We start from the raw sequence: 18,671 nt of genomic DNA on the forward strand, positions 1-18,671 counted from the left end.
TACACACTGCACATCTGTAGACAGACCTATTTGTGCCTATATATATATGTAAATTAAAAAAAATCAATAGATAAATGCCGTTTGCACATATTGGTCTAAATTATATGTAATTTAAAACGATTCAATTAATACAAGCCATTGGCATGTGGCTCATATTTGATATATAAAACATACTTGTCATGGTATATATTTCATATTATAAAACACACATGCGTTCTGTAGCACAAATATCAGCTATTATATCTAATTAACTTGGTTTAATCCATGATATTTCAATTTAAATGTACGAATAGATATCTAAATGCTGAACCACTGTGTTATAGTAGTGAAAACATCCTTTTAATGTGTTGTGGTTTGGTTCGTTTTTTTCTCACTCTTTTTGTGGAAAAACCCAGAGTTTTGTCCGATGTAAAATGCTTTTTGCCCCATTTTTTCCATGAATTGGTGCCAGATCCAGCAGCCTGGCAGAGCAGGAAGAGGTGGCTGGTGCTCCATGCCCTGTGCTCAGCCAAGCTGAGAGGGGATTTCCAGCGGGCCCGTGCACAAACACACCTTTGGAGACACACACATATATATTTTATATATATATATATACATGTGTATGTATGTATTTATTTATTTATTTATATGGAATTTGTGGGGATAGACTATGATGAGCTGCTGCTCCTGGGGGTGCTGGGGAAGCAGGGCAGGGTGTCCCCTCCATCACCTCTCGGGGTGTCCCCATGCATGCACAGCCCACTTTTACCCCCCCACCCCAGCACCCTCCCAATCCCCCCCAACTTTCCAGCCGTCCCAAGAAGACATTTTGGTATCAAGCTAAAATTGCCTTTTTTTTTGCTGCCTGTAAGTGAAGGGCTGTGCTTCCCTCTCCTTGCTCTGTCCCTGCATGCACAGCACGGAGTCCTCTGGAGGAGTTCACTGCTGCACTCTCATTCCCTTTGAATCTCTGTTTACCATCTCTTATCTCCTGATGGGGATTTTTTTTAAACACTATTTGCAGTAAATATCCCTAACTTGAAAAAGGGTTGAGGTGCACATTAAAAAAAAAAAAAAAGCCTGAGTTATATCAAATTAATGCACGTGTCAGCTTTCATCTAATGGCAATTAAAGCACCTCACATAAACAAATCATTAATAGAAAACCCTGGATAAAAGCTGTGTTTCAGTGTCTCACGGCTTCTGTAACCTCACTCATGAACTATCATCCCTGATCTTTCCCAACCCTCCCATAACTGCTCTTATTGACAAAAAAAGATGAATTCTCCTGTGACCAGGAGGTACCTGGAAGGCCTCATCGTGCCCCTCAACCTCTGCCAAATCGAAGAAATAATAGTAATGCTGCCTAAAAATAGCCCTGGTGCTGTGGCTGTGGGAGAGCCCCCACGGGGGGAAGATGCTGCAGCCCCTGAAGGTGCTGGGTGGGTAAAATCCAGACCCAAAGCTGCCCCCAGGGGAGTGGAAAACATCCAGGAGGCTCATCCTGAGCACTGACACCCCTCTGGGCACCCAGATGCTCTCATGGGTGGATTTTAAAATCATTTTTACTTCTGAATGCCTCAGTGGGACAAGGACCATCCACTTCCAGCTGTCACCCTTCACCAGCTCATGGGAACATCTTCCCTGATATCTTTCAGGACCTTGGAACATCCTCTCCTCAAGGTGCATCAAACACTTAATAAAAATAATTCCCAGGATAAACCCTTGCCTCTCCAGCCCCTCTGGAGAGTTGGCAGCATCTGGGAAAGCTGCTGAGAGCCAGTGCCCACGACCAGCCATGAGGAGACACCTGGCAAAACACAAGGCACAGCTCCCTTTTCTTTTTTAACTGGTTTATTCTACACAAATCTTTTTAACAACATTCATAAAACATTAATTACAAAAATGTGCTAATATGGGGTAGGTTTCTTTCTTTTTTTCTTTTTTTTTTTTAATTCCAACAATCAGAAATTCACATTTTGAAAGGATAGGCATACTTTTAAAAGACACGTTCACTTTACTTCCAGATACAAAATTTTGAGGGGTTATAAATCACTTACAAGGGGCAGATGGCAAAAAAAAAAAAAAAAAAAAAGAAAAGAAAAGGAATAATTTTAAGCTTCAGAATCTGATTTCAGCATTGAATTGAGCAGCTGCATTTGCACCACTGGCTCTGCTGCTCTGCCCAGGATGCCCAGCAGGCCTGGGCACCTCCCAGGACCAATTTGGGAGCCACACACAGCTCCTGCTGAGCCAGAGCCTGGAGCACAGAGGAAACAAATGGGATTTGCAAAGCTACCAACAGTGCTGCAGCTTTTTATTGAGCCTTTCTAGTGGGTACAGACATGGAGAGGGTGCAATCCACCCCCAAAACCCACGGGCAGGCTGTTTTCCATCAACAGCGGAGCAAATGGCAGCTGTGGCAGGCCATGGCACTGGAATCTGCTGAGCAGTGTGATGGCAGCAAGCTTGGAGGTCCTGCTTCAAAAACAATTACCCAAAACGGCCAAAATTCAAGCCTCCGCCCCGGTGCTCTTATGTGGAGCCAGCTCCAAAATCCACCCATCCGAAAGCAAATATTTGGCTTCATCCTGCTGGATTTCAGGGCAGGCGAGGGGGAGCGGGGTAATTTCCTAATTGCCCTCAGCCTCCCCAGAAAAATCCTGCCTCTGGCTCTAACGGGTTCACATGGCTGAAACAGGATATGCTGGGAAAGTTCAGGCCTGGGGAAGTCGAGCTCTTTCCCGAAAGGATTGGGTTGAACGCGCTCAGCAGCCAAATCCCAACCGGGTTCAGGCAATTTGGCCATCGCCCACCAGAAGGGGAGCATCACCTCGGTGATGCTGAAACCTGCTCCAGTAAACAACTCATCTTACACACCACGCTTCAAAGTGTACAAAAAGGACAAAACAAGAGCTGAATTCCTTGGTAAAACAGAGCCTAAGTCTTGTCTCTAACGCCACGGGAGGGCCTGCGCTTGCTGGGCTGGGCGGAGGAGGGTGCAGGGTGAGCCTTGGGGAATAGGGTACAAAAAGAGGAGAAACTTTGGAGGTACAAATCCTCCCCCATAAGCCATGCTTTGCAGAAAACAGGAGGGGTTTTTTGTGTCTTTCCTCTCTGCTGGGAAGGCGGATCCCAGCCCTGCACCTGCAGGGTTTCACCACCCTGCGTGGGAAGAGGGGACGCGGGGACACTCGTGGTGTCTGGCCTTGAGAGGGGAGCACCGAGGGCACGGCAAAATATTTGCAGAAATAAAGCTACAAAGACCCCCCGGCAGGGGCTGTGCAGGTGGTCCCACCAAAGCCCAGCGATAAGCTCCCTGTCACCAGGGCTAAAGTCCATGCAGTGGCCGTGCCAGGCAGATAAAGGACCTGGAGCACAGGGTCACCCCTGCGACACCCCCACGGCTCCAAAGCCCTCTCAGAGCTCCATCCACCCCTGTGTTTGCTTTCCTGCCAAGGGCTCTCTAAAAGAAGGGGTACAGCTTTGTTTTGGTTTGTTACTTGCCCACGGAGCCCCTCTCTGTGCCAGTTCCACACCTGGCGTTACTCAGAGCACCCTGGAGGAGGATTTAAGGAGCACTTGTCAATCACGTCATCGTCCTCAAAAGTTACAAGGGTGGGTTGTAAGCACCCAAAAGAGCTGCTCAAGTCCATGGCATAAAGGTGGAGGCAGGGGGCCACTCTGCTTGCCTTGGCTTTCAAAGTCATTCCAATTTTCTGCTTCCAGCTGGAAAGGGAGAAGCAGACTCAGCGTGGAAATAACTAAATAAAGTTAGGTACCCCCAAACAAAACTCTGGGGTGCAGGAGCACACAAAAGCCAGGAATGGTTTGCAGTGAAGGATGGAGGGACAGCAAAGGTCTCAGCTGGATCTGTCCCCCTGCATGCAGAGGATTTGATCCAAGTTCACCTTTACTCAGGTGAGGATTATATGGCCACTTATAGATGCAAGTGTCAGCCAGGGTTCAAACGCAGAGCAGGTGAGATCCTCAGCTCCAAATCAGGCTGTCCAGAGCAAACTGCTCTTGGCACCCACGTACCAAAGAGACCCTCTGCTGCCATGCAGAACATTCCCACGGCACTGCCAGGCAAGGGCAGCAATGTCCTTGCCCAGCCGCTGACCACCTCCCTGCTGGCTCCTCCAGGCAGCTCAGCCCAGGGGGTGATGAGGCTCCTCCTCGAGTGGCAGCCTCAAAGCACCACCATGGTGGGAGGCAGAGCCAAAACCTCCTGAACTTGGGGGTCCCCAAACCCCACGGTACCATAGCAGATCGGAAAAAGCCCTCAGACTTGGCTGGCAATTAGGATGTGGCCTTCCCACAGCTCCCACAGCAGGGAAATGTTAGGAAACCTCAACCCCAGCCAGAGAGAGGCCAGAATTTGTTAAATTTAAGCTCTGTGACTTCCAAACTTGTGTTTGCCTGGCTGCAGGACCTCAGGGCAGGGCAAGCTGCAGTGAAGCAGCTCCTGCATATTGTTTCAGAACTGAAACAAAGCTCTAAGCCATGAATCATGGCACTTCCCAGGCAGCTCTCAAAGCCCTGCTACCCTTCCCATCTCAAATACAACCATCCCTCCAGCCCTACCAGCTTGGCTGTCCCACTCCATCTCTCAGCCAGAGTGAGAGGAGTTAAATCCGATGCCTCACTCTGCAGTAGAATAACAAAAAAAAAAAAAAAAAAAAAAAAAGAAAAGGAAAAAAAAAAAAGAAGAAAAGACAACAAGTTGGTTTTGAACACCCTCAAGGTAAAGATTTAAGAGGCAGCCCCAGCCCAGCCCCGAGCAGGCGCTGCTGGGACACGTCCTGGGCTCACTGCACACTTACATAAGGCTCTGCAGCTCTGCAAACACCCCGGCCACAGGGTGAAGTGGGGCCCTCCCCGCTCCCTTCCACCCTTTTCCCACCCAAGGGGCTCAACCCACCCCCCTCCCCTTGCTGGCTCCCAAAGCCGGCCGAGTCTGGAGTGCTGGGCTCCCCCTTCTCTTCCCAGAGCAAGGGAGAGGGGCAGGAATCACAGCCTGGCACTCGCAGGGGAGGGAGAAGGTTGGGGTTTTAATTAGAAAGCTGAGTAAAAGACAGCCCCAAGCAGGATGGGGATGTGCTGGGCTAGGACAAGATGACCCTGATGGAACAGGAGGGGCTTTGGGATGAAGCTTTTTGCAACAGGTAGGGACCCATTTGGCATCACACCACCAGACCACCACAGGCTAAACGGATTTTCAGAGCAGTGCAACTCCTCCCTGTTCACAGATGCTCCAATCACACAATCCCACCTCTCACAAGCCAGCAGTCCACAGAAATTCTTGCAAACTGCCTGGTATTCAAAAGGGCCAAATGAGAGCTGCAGCAGCAGCAGCAACCTGACAAACAAGCCCCAAATACTCCCTGTATGTTGACATTGCTCCAACCTTTGCCCTCCCCATTCCCACCTGTGTTTGCTGATGAGGAGACCCCTCATTGCTGTTGGCCAAAGCTGCCTTCCCCGCTGCAGAATTTGCCCTTGTGTCCACCAAGGGCAGGATTTAGATCAGACAAACACACCGAGTGTGGTTTTGGGAGGCTGGTACCACACTTGGGTCTGGGATACGATGAGGAGTGGCTTCCTCTGACCAAACTGGGGTGGTCAAGGAAGCACCTCATCTCTCCAGATCTCCTAGAGGGTCAGTAATAAAAGCCATGAGGGACGATCAAAGTTTAGGGGGGACAGATGTGGGTAGCAGCACCCCTCCTGGGCAGAGCTCCTGGCTGACACAGCTGCTCTGATGCCACTGCAGTGCTAAGCATCTCTTGCAATGAATGCAGGCTTCTCCCAGGGCAAGGACCTTTGCAGGCACGTGGAGCAGTTAAAGCAAGAGGAATTCTGTAGAAATTTGGGAATTGAACCATAAACCACCTTATGAGCTGGGGAGGCTTTGCCACACAAAGTCTGGGTGCAGCCATCAGTGGGGCTCTGCCGTGCAGCCGCTCCCTCAGCCCAGATGGGGTTTGGAGACAGCTCTGCTCACCCTCTGCTTGCTCTGAAGAAGCTACTTCTGGAATTTAAATTCCTCATAAGCTCTCCTTTGGGGGCATTAAGGTCCAAAATATGATCTAATGAACTTCATCCAACTCTGATGTGAATTAATGCCCCAAAACTTGCAGAGGGAGTACCAATGAGGAGTTTTTTATTTTCTTCCGCTGTCGGAGGGCTTTGAAGCTGCACCACTGCCAATGGTCCCACCCAAGAAGCATCACATTAACACCCTGCCCTAGGCTAAGTCTGGTAGATCCCAGCTGGAGCCTGGGTTCTGTGGTCCAAGCCCTGCCTCCTCCTGCAGCTTCATCTGCCTCCCGTGGCTCCCAAAACTCAGCGATGGCTCAGCAGAGCCACAGCAGACAATGCTGTAAGGGCCATGAAGGGTAAGAACAGTCATGGAAAAGCGTATCCAAGAAAGAGACAAGCAGACATCTCATTTTATATCATAAACAGACACGTCACAACACACCAGGTAATTTTCCAGCTCGTACGGGGACAGAAGGGCCACAAGACCACAAGACCTTACAATTCATCAGCCAACATGGGATAAAAACAGGGCCAGAGGGACATGCAGGGTCCTGAGCCTATTATATACAAAAGTCCCACCACTGCCTGTGGGAGGGGGCCTCCACTGAACCCAAATTTCCACAGCAAAGACACGTCCTGGTGTTACAAACCCCGACACTCGCCCGGAGACCAAGGGATGGTTCCCACGACACACGTCCCTCTTGGAACATCTCAGTTTTTTAATGGCAGGAGAAAATAATGAATATCTGATGAAGGATGGGTTTGCAGTCAGGATAAATGTGAGTTTTGTTTCCTGCTCTCTCCCAGGAAAAGGTACCCCAGTCCCAGCTGGCTCCTTGTTCACACAGGGACCCACCAGGGCAGGAGAACTTCCCTTCTTGCTCATTAGCCACACTCGTTAGCAATCCCTGGAGATGATCAGACAATCATGGAATGGTTTGGATTGGAATGGATCTTAAAGCTTATCTCATTCCAACCCCTTGCTGTGGGCAGGGACACCTTCCACTACCCCAAGTTGCTCCCAGCCGTGTCCAGCCTGGCCTGGAACACTTCCAGGGACCCAGAGGTAGCCACAGCTTCTCTGGGCAATTTGAATTTCTACAATTTTCTGTGGGCAGTGACAGATTCCTGCCACTCAGTGTGGTGGGCACCCACTGGCTGCGTGACTTCCTTGCGCTCTCTCCCTCTCCCCCCAGATCAGCACTGACCCTGCACCAGCTCAGTGACAACACACGGGCTACGAGTTAAATGCTACTGGGGCTGTCAAACCCTTTGGAAAATCAGGATTCCCCACCAATACTGACTCGTGCTTATTGCTGCATAATACACAACTGGGCCCCAAAACGAGCAGTGGCACCCTGTGCCCTGAGCCAGCAGCATCCCCACACCCACGGGTGCCCCTGTGCCCAGCAGGCAAGCCACCTCCCAGCACAGAGCTGCTCCATGACACAGGGGCTCTGTCCCAACCCTGTGTGCCTCAAAGCCACCAAAATGCTCATCTTGGTGCTGATCCCATGGATTTGGCCCCACAGAGCCAGGCACCGTGGGCTGTGCCAGCAGCTGCCCCTCTGTTTTGCAGCTCAAAAGCCCAATCATTAATTGCTGGGTGAGGAAACGGAGGTGGAAAGTGGCCAAGGGACCTGCTGGTCTCATCCATGCATTTTTTAAGGCATATTTTGCAGGAAGGGTGTGCTCCCGCGTGACTCCGATGGCTGGAGCCAGCTGAGCTCCCAGTCATCCCAGCTGCAGCTCCCTGGGGGTGTGGGAGAGCAGCGGGAAAGGAGGAAAGAAGAAGATGAAAGCGGGACTCGCTGACATTTATTTGGTTTGTGCATCAGACTAAAGCAGCATTTCCTCCTTCGGATCTCTGGCTCCAAAACAGCCCCAGGTGCTGGACGGGGAGGGGGCTGTCTCACTTGGATGTGACACCCGAGTGACACCGGAGAAGGAGAAGGACGAACAGCTGCAAAGTTCAACAAGTTCCATCCGTGGCCTGCTTGGAAAAGGCATTTATTAGCTGTAAACCTCTGTCGTGACGTATAGAAAACTGGGGAGAGGAGCGGGAGCTCGATCAAGTTTGAATCCTGGTGAGAGTTCTCCTTAGAAAAATGCTTGGGGGGGGGGGGAAAGGTGGCTTTGAAATCAAAACTGTCCCCCCCCCAAAAAAAGAGCATTTCTGCTAGTTAAAAGCCTTTAACTAGAAGAACTTTTTGTGTTTTCTCCTTTACAAACATAGTGCATCTGCAATCACTGGGAATTACGGTCCGTCTAGGGAAGGGCCTTGCTGGGACTGTGGAGAGGCTGCTGGTGTCCCGGGGAGAGCCGGGGGCGGTGTCACATGTGTGCTTCGGAGGCTGGGCAGCCCGGCAGCAGCTCCCCGTTCACCACCGCCTCCGACACCAGCATCTTGTCTTTGCCAGAATCCAGGCGCTGCTTCTTCAGCATCCTCTGATGGACCAGCGGCACCACGGAGAGCACCAGGCCGCCGATGATGGGGGGCACCCCGGCAAAGTAAAAGGCTGCATCGTAATTCTCGAAATAATCATTGAGGTATCCTGGAAGAGAAGAGCGATGGGGGTTAGGGCTGAGTCAGTCTAATGAGCTCGTTAGTCTAATGAGCTGCTTGTTCCCTCCTTCGAGTGCAGCTTGCGTCACCCACCAGATTTGGGGAGATTTGGGTTTTTAAAATAATCTTTTTTTTTTTTTTCCATTGCATTTCTTGGAGTTTTTATGCCCTGGATTAAAGGATGTGTGCAGCCAACATTGTGTACCAAGGGAGCGGAGAAGGAAAGCCTCAGCCATCCTTCCTGTCTCACCAGAACAGGACACAGTCGGACACATCCCAGACAATCCCAAATGCAAGCTGAGACGTGTTAAACCCAACTCTTCTTCCCAGAGGCTTGCCAGCCAGGAGGCAATGGGAAAAATGGGATGGGGCTGTCCCTCTGCTGATTGTCTCCATTTGGAAGCCCTGCCCTTATGGATGTTTTATCTCCAGCTGTGAAATACACGCTGCCAGTTATAAACAATAGCCAAGCCCTTAAAACCCAACAAGGTTCTGCATTTGTCTGGCAAGTTCCAACACAGCCAGGCCTCCTTGGAGAATAGCACATGGCCATTGATCAGCACTGGAAAATCCCTCTGAGTGCCTCCTGCGTGGACACTTCCCTGGGAATTAGGCCAGTGCAAATTTACCCAGCAAGCCCCGCTGAGGGGGGTCCTGGGGCAGCACCCTCCCAGTGGGAGGTCTGTGACCCCCATGCTCCTTCCCGAGGGCGTTGAAGTGAACTTTGCTGCCGGAAGCAGAGAGATCGGAGGTGCTTATCCAGCTTTGGCTTAGTGCTGCTGATGCAGAGGTCCTGCTGCTCAGGGGCAGCTCTGGCCAAGCCCTCGCTGTTAAGGACGTTGGGGTTATTGCTGTGCTGGAACACATGCCCAGGTCTGGTGGAGGCTCAGGTGCCTCCATCTCCAACTTCAATTCCATCTAAAAGGACTTTTAGAAAATTAACGTCTGCCAATTTTTAGCTCAGCTTCAAACAGAAATCACATCACGTGGTCTTGGGTCACTGTTCCCCCAGTGGTCACCTTTCATCAGCCTGCAGAAAGGGCCTGAGATGCCACAGGATGTAGCATGGGGTGATGCCACACCTGCTCTTCAACACCCACATGACCTGATAAGGCAGAAAGCTCAAACCAGCACATCTGGTCTCACACCAAAATACCACCATGGGTGAAAGCTGCCACCAGCATCTCCCTCCCAACCGCTGGGTCCTGGTCCAGCACCGTGGTGTTACCAACCTGCTATGGGCGTGCCCGCGGTCATGGGCACGGCCATCAGCCCCATGAGGTACCCTATGGCCTGGGACGCCTGCATGGGCCCCACCAGCTCGAAGGCGATGGGGGCCATGATGGTGGTGAAGAAGCCATCGCAGAGGCCGAGGAAGAGGCAGATGACAATGACGCCCTCGAAGCCTCGGCACTGGGGGATCATCATGCACAGGAGGCCCAACAGCATGAAGGACGCAACCTGGGGAGATAAAAGTGGGCATGAGAGTGGGGATGGGCAGCAGGCAGAGTCATGGAGATGACACTGAACAGGTCAATGTCACTGCTCCCTGCTCTGGACCCAGCAAAGCCACCCAGCCGCTGCTCCTGTCTCGGAGAGGCCCTTAAGAATAACCTTTTAAGAAGGGTTAAGAAGGATTAGCTGCTGGATTAGCTGCTAGATTTCAGCAGTTTGTTCTTCAAAAACCACAAGGAGGTGAAAGGGTGTAGGTAGTTTGGGAAGAGTTGCTACTACGGAGTTTGATTGCTGGACACCGATCCCTTGGGTCACGCGTGTAACTCCTCTTACACATTGCTGTAGTAAATTATCTTCCCTCACAGCAGACAGGGGTTGGTAAAGGCTTTGTGACTGACAGTTTTAAGCAGAGTGTGGACACCAATGTAGAGATGCCATCCCTGCCCCGCTGTGGTTGGCCAGCACCTCCACGGAGGGTTGGACACACCGTACCTGCAGGTAAATCTTCTTCAGCCCGGGAATGCAGTCGCCAATGCGGCCCGAAACCAAGCGCCCCAGCCCCGACATGGCCCCGAGGCAAACCAGGAGGATCCAGTCCTTTTTGGTTTCCTGAAATCGCTTCTCCACGTATTTGACCTAGGATGCACGGAAGGACACAAGGACATGAAGCTGCAGTAAGTCGATCCCTCTCATCTCCCCAAAAGGGACGAGACTTCCTGCAGAGTGGATTTGGGGTGGTTGTGTGACCCTCGTGTCCACACCACACTGATCTGCACCCTCCACCCACCCCAAACCCAACAGGCCCTTCCTCTCCTGCTACTGGTGCTGGTCCTTAGGAGCGCTGGGAAGTGACCCTGGCCCACCCTGGCACAGAGAGGACACACAAAACCATATCCGCCACTATTCCCATTTACAGGATGTGCAGCACTTTCTTGGCTTTGAGGCTTTTGGTGCCTCTGTCCCTACTGCCCATCCCCACCTTCCCACCTCCTCCTCCCTCCTCACTCCGGCCAGAGGGATCTCTCTTCCCTTCCAGTCCCAGCCACAGCCCTTACCAGGTTCATGTAAGGTACGAGGTATCCCAGGACAGCAGTAGCGATCCCAAAGGCCCAAATCCGATAGGTCTTTCTCCGGAAAACCCTCAGGTTGAAATACTTGCGGGTCTGGGCCCAGCACTGCTGCCTCATGCTCCGGCTGCCCAGCTTGTCCTGCCCGTCGTGCTGAGAGTCACAAGAAGGCGGCAGGATGGGCCGGTAGGTCATGGACAAGAAGATCTGGATGAGCATTAAGGCACTGAGTACTTGAAAAGTGTGTGCCAGCCCGATGGCACCCCCAACCATCTTCAGGAAGAAGGGGAGTGGCACAGAGATGAGGCAGCTGCCCCCGGCCACGATGCCGTTGGCCAGACCCAGGCGGCGCTTGAAGTAGTGACCGAGGATGACCAGCGAGGGCTGGAAGGCGAAGGAGCTGCCACAGCCAAAGAGGATCCCATATGTGAAGTAACGGACTTCCAGAGACCTGGTGGGAACAAAACACATGGAAGTGGTGATGTTGGGCAGAGGTGAGGAAGCCTCCTCCCCCGCAGTCCTGCAGAGGCCCGGGTCTCACACAGCACAGGTGCTGCACGGACAGTCTGACCTCCAGGAGCTTATTCCCTCACCAAAGCAAGGATAATCCTCACTTTACAGCTGGCACGTAAAATCTTTGGGAAAATGAAGCGTAGCTGGGAAGTGCTTTCTGCAGCCAGGAGAAGGCAGCAGCCAACCTGGCCTCCTTGGGAAGCTGACATTACTTCACTGGTTTTTAAATTACAGCAAACAAGATTTTCTAAGGTAGGGATGGTGGGATATTTTTAGCTAGAAATCTTTTTAACTTTTCCACTGAAAGGACTAATTGAAAACATTCTGCACCCAGTGTTTGGAAGCAGAAGGCACCAACCCTGCTGGTTATTAGGCACGGAGGAAGGAAATGTGGTGTTTCTGCCCAGGCTCCAGGCTGGTTAATTAAGCTCCTCTTCTTTAAGCTCCTCCAGGAGCTTAAATTAGACAGTTAATAGATCTCATTTGTACCTTACATTGGTGGCTGCACTTGAGGAGGGAGTGAAGTGGCTGCTCTACAGAGCAGATGGAGAGTCCTGAGAGCCCTTGGAAGGAGCTGCTTCCCAATCGCCAGCCCAATTTTCCCAACAGAAGCAGCTGACAAAGGTGCCTGGATTTAGGCAGCACAAAAAACCTGTTGTGTTTCTCCCCAGATGAAGGAATTTTTTTCTCCATGCCCATGCCCTACAGCCAGCTGCAGCCATGGGATCTGCCATGGGATACTGCCTGCGAGGGAAGCGTGAGGGAAACCTTTGGGCAGCTCAGGGTGTGCGCTCCCACCCTCGGAGCAATACTGAGTGCTGCTCCCAAAGCTGGTCAGGAAACAGCAGCCCACATCTACCAGAGCAGCTGGAAGCTGGGAAAAGCTTTACAAGCACATCATTCCTTCCATTACACGCTCATCCCTCCAGCCTGCCAAGCAGAAAGCAGAACACGGTCGCCGTGCCCGGCGGCTCCGAGACAAATGACTGTCATGAAAGGCAATTTCCATCCACTCCGGAACGAAACCACATCAGAAGCCCCCTCTGTGGGAGCCAGGCAGGCAGCTGGGCCATGTGGGCCCTGTCCGACCTCCCACGCACCAGCCCTGGCTTGGTCACAGCAGCCCTGGTGCCGCAGCTAAGTTGACATGTTGGGCAAGTGGAGACAAATGCCACAGTTCCCATCTGCTCCCCAGTGATGCTCAGACACCCCTGCATGAGCAGGGGCTCCTTCCAGCCATGCTTCTTAGCTAGGATTTCCCAGCCTGCTTACTGGGAATCAGCCAGCTGCTCTCCGGTGGGAAGGGCGGCACCGTCTCCTCGGATTAGGAGGTTGCCAATGGATAATTGTGTCTCTTGGGACAAGGAGGTCTCCCTCCATCAGCTTCCTCTTGCTTCCAGCTCTCAATGGGAACAGCCCTGGTTCATCCTTGCCAGCAGAAGTTTGGAGGACTCCTCTGTGCAGGAGAAACTGGGCAGAAATCGCCGAGGGGAAGGAGAAGCAGATGGAAAGGGACCCAGCCCTCCCTATAGAACAGAGGAGGAGGGCTGGGAGGGCATTGGGGGCACAGGAAGACAGCCCTGCTGAGCTGGCCATCATCTCCCATTCCTCACACTACACCAACACCTTAAACTGGAGGGAAGCTGAAGCCTTAACTGGGATTTCTCTTTTCTTGAGAGCACACAAGGTGGCTTGAGCTGGTTACAAGTGCAGGAGACACCTCAGAGCAAGGCAGTAGAGAGGAAAAGCCTCTCCTTGACGCCATCCAGCCTTCCCCAGAGCTTTGCTTTTCAGCATATTTGGTTTCTTTAGTGGTTTTCATAGAAAATTCCCAATATTTTGAGACAAGAGGCACTGAGCTGGGCGCTGGGGTCTTGCCACACAGTCTTGGTGGCTCAGAGGGTTTTTGGAGCAGCTCACTGCAGTGCTGGGAACTGCTGCTCCTCCATTTGGACAAAACAAACCCATTCCAGGGAAACCAGGAGACAGAGGGGGGGATGATGATCCAGCTCTGCCTGGGCCCACCAAAGCCAGGCTTTGGCGTCCCTTTGCACCCGTGCTTGTAGCACAGGGGGATGATCTCCAGCTGCAGTGGAGGGACTTGGCGAGAGGGACCAAAAAAAGCTTCTCCGTTGTTCTGGGAGAGCAGGAGCCACAAGCCCCGAATTTCAGGAGCAGCCTTCACCATCCGGATGGAGCGCTGCCAAATCCCACAGGCTCCCTGCTCTTCCTCCGGCCCCGCTCGGCTCTGCCATCGCAGCTTCCCTCGCTGTGGTCCAGCTGCAAAGGGGCTCCTTTCTCCCTTGAAAGGCAGCCAAAGGAATGTGGTCCGAGAGCGAGGGGCAGGAAATGGGGATTTCTGTAGCTCTCCTGGAAATGGTATTTCTCTCTGCCTGTACTGTTTGATTTTTTTTTTGAAGCCCAACACAACAAGCCCCTGGCAGCGGTGTAGTCCCACGAGCCCTTTTTTTTTTTTTGCACAAATATTTTACAACAGAGCAGGGGGAAAAAGTCCAAGCTCTGTTGATTAGAAGGAAAGCAGGATTCCATGGGAAGCTCCTGTGATCTGCATACCAGGCCACAGCTTCCCTCAGGACCCACTGCACCTCTTATTGTTACCTTTGGAAACACAAAGGGTGGCACCTGAGGAGGAAGTTGCAGGCAGCGCTTCCTTCCATGCCACAGCCCAAGACGGTTTTTAGCATCCCAAAAATCCCATCTGCAATTGGCCACAGTCCTGGAGGCTTTGCCTGAGGAGCAGAACTGATCCCCACTCCCAGCATAATGGGGGGATCCCACAGACGAGGGCTTGGGGATCCAGGGAAAAAGGGTTGGGATGAGCACAAGGGTCTCACTGACCAGGAGGAGCACAGCACAAGCAAGTCACCCTCTGGAAAACTGGTGTGTATTTGCTTTAGAAACCCACTCCTTGAAGCATTTTAATTAAAACAATATTGATTTTAACTGAAATCCAACCCAAAGCAATGTTTTTATTCAGAAAAAGTGGGGCAAATGCTGCTTTGGAGGTGTCTCTGTGGAGCCTCTGAGACTGTGTTTAATAAGTGTCACATAAATTACCCCAGACGTGACCTCTTTTTGCTCCCTCAAAGATGCCAACCCCGATTTCTGGGCTGGAAAGACACACAGGGTACACCTGCCATCCAAATGCACATTGGCCAGTGCCTGCCAGCAGAAATTCATGGCATGGGGTCAGGCATGGAAAACAAGGAGCAGCAGTGGCCCTGCGCTGCCGCAGACACACGAGCCAGGGCAGGAACACCACAAACTGCTCCAAACCCTGTCTGCCTTCCCCTCCCTGTCTGCCCTGCACAGAAACTCCCTCTTAGGTGTACTCTACCAAATATTATTTTAAGCATTAATTTACTTTCAGCACCAAATGTGAAAACGGTTGCAAAGGAGAACAGTTTTCTCTGTGAGTGCCTCTCTGGAGCTGCCCGTGAGAGGCAAACCAACCTCTCCTGCTGTTTTAAAGATCAAATGAGGGACCTAAGTGCTGAAATCCCAGAAAATACAGTCCCTTGCTTGGGGAAAATCTGCTCTCCTTTAATCTAAGGACACAAGGTTCAGTTTGGAAGGGGAACAGGCTGAGCACACGTGGGCTGTAAGGATGCCAGGACACCTCTCAGGTGGATGGGAACCACCTGCTTTGCCCCCAAAGGCAGCAGCAATGTGTTGGCAGGGAACAGGGAGGAAGAGGAGCTCTCCAAGGAGCTGCTCCACAGCCTTACTTGGTGAAGGAGCTGGAGAGAAGCCCGATGAAGGCGATGGCAGCTCCCGTGGCCGCTGTGGTCCTGCAGCCAATCCGGTCGGTGAAGATGCTGACGATGGGAGAGCAGAAAAAAATCATTCCCATGGCCAGGGAGCCGACCCATGCTGGGGAGAGAGAGGAGAAAGGTGATGGTCAGGGTGGGACATCACACAGGGGCAGTGGGAGTCAGCCAGGGACCAAGTGCAGTTTTGAAGGTGTCTTGGCAGAGAGGCAGCCCCATCACACCGTTAATTAACAGTGTTAAGTGCTGTTAATTAACAGTGGTGCTCACAAATGACACAGAGCCCACTTGTGCTGCCCAGTGGCACCACAGACGGGGCACAGTGAGGGAGCATGGACAGGTTTTCCTTGTCTTCCTCTCTGCTGGGTTCGTGTGTCCCAGGGAAGGCACCGAGTTTCAATGCTTTTTCCAAACAACCTTTGCTGCACACGGGACGATGCCCCACTGATGCCACTTCCACCAGGAATCCCCCCAGCTAAAAGCCTCCTGAGCCCCTCCAAGCCCTCTACTCCCCAGCTTTGGCTAGGAAGAGTTTCCTATCCTGCGTTACAGCCCTGCATTCCCACCCCTCCCTCTCTCTCTCCTCACAGGCAGCACTCCTCACCTTCCCCTCTCCTCACGTTCAGTGAGGATTCCTGGTTGCAGCTGAGCTGATGGAAACACATTTATCCCAGGTTAAATTCCACCCCTGGCCCTGCCAGGCAAAGCCCAAGTGGCACCATCATGCCCTGTCTCCTTTGCAGCCCACTCTGGAGAAAACCACTGTCTGTCTGTCTGTCTGTCTTCCTTTCCAGAAACTTTAATTATTCACAGATTTTTTTCAGCCCATCATAGAATCGTTAAGGTTAGAAAAGCCTTTTAAGATCCTCAAGTCCAACCATTTCCCCAGCACTGCCAAGCCCAGCACTAACCCACGTTCCCAAGTGCCACATCCACACTGCTTTTCATTCCCTCCAGCGACAACGATTCCATCACTGCCCTGAGCAGCCTGTGCCAGTGCTTGACCACCCTTTCAGAGAATAAATTTTTCCTAATATCCAACCTAAACCTCTCATGGCACAACTTGAGGCCATTTCCTCTTGTCCACCGTCTTCTCCTCCCTGCCCTCCACCTTCTCCTTTTAATGGTTTATGCGACTATTTTGGGGAGGAAAGGCAGGATTTCAAGAAAAGCAATGTGGTAAGGAAAAGAATTTCAATTCTAGCAGCTCTGAGGAGAAGCAAGAGGTCCCCTGGGTGGTGTGTGGGGCAGAGCAGGATGGACAGAGGGACAAGGGGCACCAAAGTGGGGGGACCTTCTGGAGCATCTCCAAGCTCCAGGTGCTGGCTCTGGGCTGCTGAGCACAGCCCTGGGACACGTGGTCCTTTTAACTTTTCTTACATCTTTCAGGGTTGGGGTTTTTTTGCACCCAAGCCAAGGGCTCTGCAAACCTTTTCAGCACAGCCCTGCACAAAAACACCCTCATGGTCCTTCCAGAGCCGTGAGATCTTCAAAAAATAGCCAGGTCCCTATTAAAAGCAAATCCCAGCTATAGAACGGCCTCTCCAACCTCTGCCTTTGACAAAAGGACCACACAAAGAAGCTCTCCCGAGGCTGGGAAGAGCTGACCCTTCCAAATTAATTATAAGTTCACAAGGACCCAATTTACTTCAAAATCTTCCTTAATAAATGCAGAGTGGGGCAATAAAATGAAAAGCAAGGGCTGCGCGGGAACCTCGTGGGACTGGCTGGGCTCTCGTCTCAACTCCAGGCAAAAAGACGGGAGAGGGGAAGAGAGAGGGAGAGGACCCCCCTCTCCAGCTGATTTTCTTGGTTATAAACACAAGGCACAGTGTAACGAAAGTCCCTCTAATAGGATTAGGTGGCACGGATCCAAAGAGCCGTCCAAAACAACTCCGAGAGGGGGTGAGGGGTGGGAGGCACGCCAAGATGGGAAAGGCTCGTTAAATTGGATAATATACTTCCAGAAATGTTCCTTCTACTCCAGCCAAGGCAGTAAAACGTTAGATGGCCCCGTCATGTTTGAAGTTTGTTATTTTTGGAAATTACTTTAAGAAACGCGGAAATAAAAGCATAAAGCGAAGTATTAAATTTAAAGGGCCAGATTCGGATCTTAATAACCTGGGGATTTGCATGCAAATAGGCAGGATCAATCTCTGGCCCCAGAAATGCACACTCACCTGCAGAGATCAAAGCAAACCCGGGGCAGGAGGCTCAGCAACGGGTGCTTAAAAGCTCCTCCAGCTCTGGGTTTGCAAAAAGGAGATATGGTTCAATTAAAATTGGTAAACACACCAAAAAAAAATGAGTCCTGTGGCAAATTGCTCTACCTTAGAGAAAGGGCTTACCACAAGCAATGAATAAAAATAGGCTTGGGGAAGAACATCCAGTTAAAATTAGTAAGAACAATAGCCTCACTTCCAGAGCGGGGTTTTGTCTTCCCAGCGCTTCCCAGCGAAGCCCCGGGAAGCCGGGAGGGCTGGGCGAGCTCCAGCGCTGGAAGGAAACCTCGGCAAAATCTGGGGGCAGGAGAAAACCGCCTCAGTGCTGCCTCCAATCCCGGCGTGATTCACACCAGAACAGCCCCGGGGAGCGGGGTGCACAATTTTCCCTCCTGTTTCATCCCCAGTGATCTCCATTCACCTGGGTTGGGGCGAGGATGGAGGGAAGTCGTGGCAGAAAAGCACAATTTGGGAAAGAAATGGAGTTCAGGTGAAGCCTGGATCCAAACCCGCCCCTTTGGGCATAGTCCTTGGATCCACTCCAGGGAAAGAAGGGTTTCTTTTGGGCAATCTGTGGTATTGAAGTTTCTCCTGAACTTTGCTGGATGTGAATGGCAGAGGCAGCCATTCTTCCAGAGGGAACCAGACAGGGCTCAGCACCTTCCCTCCTACAGCTTCTTCAGCGCTGGAGAAGTTACCTCTTGATTCAAAGCCCATGGGAGAAAAAAGGGGGAATTTTTACTTCTGATTTACACCAGGTTTGGATGAGCTTGGCCACACCTCCTACCCTCTGTGTCTGATAAGCTGGGCGAGATATGGAAACACACAGACAAGCCCCCACAAGAAGCACAGAGTCTTATCAAGCAGGTCCTAAAAGAAGCAATGGAGCGAATCCAGCTGAGGACGGGGATGGAAGAAGCTCAAAAGCTGCCAGAATTTCGACAGGGATCGGGTTAAGACTTGATTGTGTTTTAGGGTGCTGTGAGTCCAACCAGCTCCTGGGAGCACCAGCTGAAGGAGCTGGCTTTGGAGCT

At 51.7% G+C, this 18,671-nt stretch overlaps 1 protein-coding gene across 1 annotated transcript in view; it reads right to left on the bottom strand.

Annotated features, from left to right (window-relative positions):
* Positions 1-6,404: 6,404 nt before the first annotated feature.
* The window catches only part of SLC16A2 (solute carrier family 16 member 2), a 36,442-nt gene continuing 24,175 nt past the window's right edge, over positions 6,405-18,671 (bottom strand). Inside the window, exons 2-6 of the mRNA XM_069015691.1 lie at positions 15,374-15,518; positions 11,100-11,562; positions 10,537-10,680; positions 9,822-10,050; positions 6,405-8,578 (exon numbers count right to left, since the gene is read on the bottom strand). Of these exons, the coding sequence (XP_068871792.1) occupies positions 8,358-8,578; positions 9,822-10,050; positions 10,537-10,680; positions 11,100-11,562; positions 15,374-15,518 (1,202 nt within the window). The 3' untranslated portion in view covers positions 6,405-8,357. The remainder of the gene's footprint in view (positions 8,579-9,821; positions 10,051-10,536; positions 10,681-11,099; positions 11,563-15,373; positions 15,519-18,671) is intronic.

The sequence above is a fragment of the Aphelocoma coerulescens genome, chromosome 4A (assembly GCF_041296385.1).
Source record: "Aphelocoma coerulescens isolate FSJ_1873_10779 chromosome 4A, UR_Acoe_1.0, whole genome shotgun sequence".
Classification (NCBI taxonomy): Eukaryota; Metazoa; Chordata; class Aves; order Passeriformes; family Corvidae; genus Aphelocoma; species Aphelocoma coerulescens.